The sequence below is a fragment of the Hemitrygon akajei genome, chromosome 15 (genome assembly GCF_048418815.1).
Source record: "Hemitrygon akajei chromosome 15, sHemAka1.3, whole genome shotgun sequence".
Taxonomy (NCBI): Eukaryota; Metazoa; Chordata; class Chondrichthyes; order Myliobatiformes; family Dasyatidae; genus Hemitrygon; species Hemitrygon akajei.
The window spans coordinates 51,829,055-51,835,054 of record NC_133138.1 but is presented as its reverse complement, the minus strand read 5'-3'; the positions used below and the strand labels follow the sequence as shown (position 1 = coordinate 51,835,054).

Here is a 6,000-nt window from a genome sequence, read left to right as displayed (position 1 = left end):
AGAAGTGATACAATTGCAGTTGTCCACTGTACTTCATATCTGAAATATGATTCCATTTGAAGCCTTTTTCAGAAGCAGAGTACAATGAGCAACTATTATTTCGCCCATAGCAACACCGATCAAGGAGGAACCTATTAATGCATGCTGGTATTGCCTTCCAACTAGGAACTGTAAATGGAATCCTTTCAACATCTGAATATGGAAGTGTGATTAGGAATGCAGGGAGAGTAGGCTAGTTGGATACGTAGTTGGCTTGTATGTAGGAAGCAGAGAATGATGGTGGAAGCCTGTGTTTAGTGTTGTGCCTACTGTTGTTAGTCTGTATCACCAGCTTGGCTGAGAATGTACAAGGCCTGATTAGTATGTTTGCAGACAACATTAAACTAGATGGTACCATTGACAGTGAAGAAGTTTATCAAAAATTATTGGCCAATCTTGATCACTTTCTGATCAATGGACTGAGGATATGGAGTTTAATTCAGGTAAGCGTGAAGTGTTATATTTTGGACAGCTAATCAAGGTAAGACATTCACAGTAAACAGTAGGACCCCGAGGAGTGCTGTAGGACAGAGGGACTTTTGAGTTCAGGTGCATTTCCCTGAAGGTGAATTCACAGAGAGTGAAGAAGGCTCTCGATACACTGGCTTTCATCAATAGTGATACTGACTATGGAAGTTAGGAGTTATATTACAGTTGTACAACATGCCAATCAGGCCGCACTTGGGGGTATTGTGTTCTGTACATCCTACTGTAAGAAAGATGCTATTAAAATGGAAAGAACGCAGAATAGATTTATAAGGATGTTGCCAAGACTCAAGGGACTGAGTTACAGGAAGAGGCTGGACAAGCTCAGACTTTTTATCCCTGGAGTGCAGGAGACTGAGAGATTATCTTATGGAGGTACATAAGATCATGAGAGTCATGGATAGCTAAAAGCACTTAGTTGTTTCCTGTGGTTGGAGAATCAAGAATTAATGGGCATAGACTTAAGCAAAGAATTGAAAAATTTATAAGAAACCTGAAGTTCAACATTTTTACACATACAGTGTTAAGTATGCATATGGAATGAGTTCCCAGAAGCAGTAACTGAGGCAGCTCAATAACAGGTTCTAAAAACTGGTTGGACAGGTATATGGATAGAAAATATTCATAAGGATATGGGTGAAACATGGGAAAATAGGACCAGTTTGGATGGGTTTCTTAGTTGCTATGTTGCATTTGGGCTGAAAGGCCTTTAGGAAACCATGGTTTTTGAATAACATCAACATAGTTCTGTAGCACTCTAATACAATTAACAGGTTTGTAACATAGGAGAGTGTTTATTGTTGCAATCATTGTTCCCTATTTATTAATCCAGTGAGTAAAATTTTATTTATAACTTTATAAAGCAGTATTTTCAAGAAATTCGTGGGTTCATGCACATTTTATTGAATAGTAAAAAAAGTGTTTCTGAGTTTCCAGAGGACATGCTTACAATGTCAGAGTTTCAAATAACAAGTTAAATGTGAAGCCTTGGTTCCAGATGAGAAAATTACAAGAGGAATTACAAGATCAGATCCATGAAAATCTTCAAAAAGTTTTCACGCTTTGACAAAGCAAGAGATAACAAAGAGTGGAAGAAAATGGATAATATGCTTAACTTTAAACTTTTAGTGAGGCACCACACTGTGCCTTGATTAATTTAACAGTTTTGATACCCATGCTATCATGCATTGGCAGCCAAACATGTTGCTTTGGACTAGTCAACGTTTCACTGAATATGCTCATTCGTGCTATCAGCCACTCCTTTACACACGGAGAACTTAAAAAATACAAATAGTTTCAACTGTCAAAGTAACTTCAATGTTTGTACACCTATTGCAATAACTCAAAAGCTTTACCAATTCTGCAGAGAGAAAGCAAGTAAGAATACAACACAGCCAGATTTTTTTAAACACAGCACAAATATAGCTCCACATATTGTTAAGAAACTTAACCACATGCATAAATGCATTCTATAGATGCTGTACAAATCCTAAGTCTGGCACTATAGTGGTGCACGTTAATTACTTTACAAAAAATACTGTGCCATTTGTAATTGTTCATTACCAGCAAGTGACAAGCAAAACCTAGTTAGTTTATGTCAGAACTTAGCAACAAAACAATAAATACCAGTAATTTAGATTCCAGTTACAAGCAACATGATCGGATATTAGATAACCATCAAACAGACCTGATAGCATCCAAATACACAGAAGTTGGGCAGGGAAATTTATACAAAACAGAATCATTTGGTATTTGGCATTTGAAATATTTTGCAACTTCAAATTTGTTTTTCTAAGACTAATATAATTCCAGAATTTTAATACTAGTAGCAAAACTTTTATTTTAAATTAAGTTATATTAATCATATAACTATATTTATGCATGAAATATTTTACTTTTAACAGTTTTGAAATGCTTGGTGCTAGTTCTCAAATGCACCATTGGATGTATCAATGTGAAACAATTTACCCAAGTTTACAAGAAATCTTTGTAAATGTCTACCCTTGCTTTCATTAAAGAAAATAAGTAAACAAATGAACAGCCTCAGAGCACGCTTTAATACTTAACCTGCATTGAGTCTCACCTTGTCTATAAGCACTGATGGCAGTCCCTCTAAACAAGATGGCTAAGGTTTCCAGCTTTCTAACACTAATTTTCTGAGTGGAAGTTTTTGGGGTTTGTGTTTTCTTTTTATAAATTTATTCAAACTCTTTGCTTCTGAATGAGCAGTGTGCTGTCTTGGATATCAGAGGCTGGAACACCAAACAGTTGACCCAGTACAACTGCAGAGATATTGAAGTCTTAAAAGCAGATCACTGTATGTTGCTGTTGTCATCTGTCCCATTTGATTCGGACATATTCATTTTCCCAGTTGAATGAACAATGCCAGAATTGGATACTGCATCTCTTCGAGGCGGCATTCTCTCATTGATACGGTCCAGGCCTTTTGCTTCTTCAAAACTACTAATTTTATGCTGAGGTGTAAATCCTCGAATGGCTAGAATTGGATTATTGGGTTGAGTGAGTTAAAAAGTAGATAAAAAAAGAAAAAAAGAATTAATTTTATAATTCCATTATTACAATCACATAAATATAATAATGAAAGTCCTGCCCGATCAACACTCAATTTCACTTTGCTATAACAGATTTCCGATTGCACATCTGCAAAGGTTCTCCTGATTTCAATGGAAAAATGGTTTCTCTGCAGTTTTGGCAAATCTTCCGCTGATGTAACAGTGGATGCTCAGCCTAGTCCTGTGGAGATTAACTGAAAGGAATTTACCCTTCAATTTCGTTTTGTTTCTAGTTTGCTTATATACTCTGTATTAGTCATTTTATTTTGATGACTCACTATGTATTTGCTTCATTTACACTGATTTTTCTTTACTAAACACCATCAGCCGAAGACTTTTCCTTACATGACTTGGTGCAAATGGATTTTGACAATAGGTTTAGAAGTTTTACAACATGTTACTGTTATCCATATAGAAAGTGTAACATAAAGAGCTGGCATAAATGACAAATATATAGTGTAGCAGAGAGTCACTGTTGCCTACTTCTGGAACTTAAAAGTCTTTGTTAGCAATTAGATGAAGGTCCCTATATATGGCAGATGACTGAACACTTTGCCTGTCCCAAGAACTTTCAGTCTGTGAAGGGGATGATTTATTTAATATAAAAATACTATTTATGTCAATCTAAGAAAATCTCCAGGGGGACAGTCAAAGGTTAATGTCATAAACATGAAAAAATTACAAGACCTTCAAAAGGAAATAGAAATAAAAAGCAAACTCTTGCAGCCTGCAAGGGTTTGAGGAGCACTGTTGTTCCTTTGTACAACAAACATCACCAGTCACCAGACAACCACTTAGCCAACAGTTGTTATTTTTGCTCTTGTGTACTGCAAACTGATATTTAGGGAAGAATACGTGGCTACCTGTACAAATTGATCAGCTGTACTTCGCAGCGCTGTACTGTTAAATTTAGAAGTCAACAAGAACAAACTGTGCAACTGGAGCTAAATAATAAAAAGGATCAAAACACATAAATGATGGAGTTTGGTAAAGCCGCGCTAATCAACGGTTATGGCAGGTAGTTTACTTTTTACTTTCATAGGCGTAAATATGGCAAAGTGAAAAAGAATCCACTAGCCTTCTTTTTCAATGGGAGATGAATTAAGCTAAAAATGTATTGCCAAGTTTCAAATTCAGCAAGTCAGTTCTTTCACATTTGTGAACCTCTTTCTACCACATTAACAAACCTATTTACGCCCATGGCTGTTACCATAGAACCTGAACAATGTTTGTGAAATAAAATAACACCACTAAAGTCTATCACAACAAATACAGGAATGCCCCATATTACCTTCATGAGTTTCAACACCCTCAATGGCCTCAATAGCCTCAACAGTAGCTGAAGAGAAGAGAAGAGAAGGGTTGCATGCAAAATGAATGAGAAAATTGAGTGGGTTTTCAGTGTAGTAAACATCAACATGTTGAAAACAGGAAGCCCCACTTAGCACAATGTGGGAATGGCAGTTGCATATACACTACGTTCAAAATAAAACACTAATATTGTCTCAAAAAAAACGTAGCCACATTCTTGTGCTTATAAAGGGATATGGACAAAATCAATGAGCAGATGTGATATGAATATTTAATCTGTTACCACAGAATGGATCACCTTAGAAATATATGGCATAATGATACAAGAATATTAAATGACCTTGAGACACTTCATAGGACAGACTATGGATATAAAATGTAAAGATCATTTGCATAAATTGAATATATTTTGTAAAACTATATCTCATTGAGATACAATAGTGCCATTTATTGATTTTAAATATTGTAATTATATTGCGCTGAAATAAACATATTTTGAGGAAATACATCTGCTTTAGTAACATGTATCATTGCAAATCAATCTTGTGAGCAATATTGAAAATTAATATTTGAAAAATCTTAACTAAACTGAAAATAGAAAACGCTGAATATTTTCTCTCTAGAGAAAGAAACACGGTTATCAGAAACATTAATTCTCTTCATAGACTCTGCCTGCCCTTTGAGTATTTCCAGCATTTTCTATTTATAATTCAGATTTCTAGCACCTGTAGTGTTTTGATTCAGTATCAAATTGTCACATTCTGTAGATTTACTATTAACAGGTAACCATCTGCTCCTCAGTTTGTAAAATGGGTATAATCACGCATTTCCTCAAGTATAATCTCTGATGCAGAACTTCAGTTTCAGTAATAGAGATATGGCCCACAAAATCTATGCCATCCATCAAGCACCCATTCACTCTGACTTCATTTTATTCCCTGCATATTCCCACAAATACTCTTAGATGCCACCACTCACCTACACAGTAGGGCCAATTCATAATGGAGAATAAACCTACCAGCCTTCAAGTCTTTGAGATGTTGGAGGAAATTGAAGCACCCAGGAGAATCACAAGCAGTCAAAGAGAGATTATGCAAACTCCATACAGATAATACCAAAGTGAACTCAGGTATTGGAACTCTGAGGTGGCAGACCTCGTAGCTGCCCCAATGTGCTGACATGAACTGGGCACTGATTCTGTGCTGCACTTTAATCAACAAATGCACTACATTATTATAAATAAAAGTGCTAATCTGTTGCAATACATTTAAAACATGTTTAGAAAATGGGCACTGAGCATCTTCATTGATTTATCGTGACAAAAAATTGAGAGAGAAGCTGTGGTTCCAATCTTTAGCTAAGAAGTCTGTAGAAGATTTTTCTTTTTCTTAACTAGTCATTTGCATCACCATTATAATATCACTTTTTTATAAATCTAAAAAGACTCATCATTAATTGCTGGACTTCATAGATCTGAGGTAAATTTTTGTTTAGTAGAAACCAGGATCTAGATTTAAATGTTCACTACCATTTAGAAAGAAAATCCAGGCATGGGGGAATGGCAACAATAATATGTATAATCCTTAATGTA

At 35.5% G+C, this 6,000-nt stretch overlaps 1 protein-coding gene across 3 annotated transcripts in view; it reads right to left on the bottom strand.

The window, feature by feature from the left end:
• Positions 1-1,404: 1,404 nt before the first annotated feature.
• The window catches only part of LOC140739349 (protein phosphatase 3 catalytic subunit alpha-like), a 414,361-nt gene continuing 409,765 nt past the window's right edge, over positions 1,405-6,000 (bottom strand). For 2 of the 3 annotated variants that reach the window (XM_073067567.1, XM_073067569.1), the window contains 2 exons: positions 4,390-4,437; positions 1,405-3,022 (listed from right to left, as the gene is read on the bottom strand). In XM_073067567.1, the coding sequence (XP_072923668.1) occupies positions 2,838-3,022; positions 4,390-4,437 (233 nt within the window). In that variant the 3' untranslated portion in view covers positions 1,405-2,837. The remainder of the gene's footprint in view (positions 3,023-4,389; positions 4,438-6,000) is intronic. The other variant, XM_073067568.1, reaches the window with a different exon arrangement.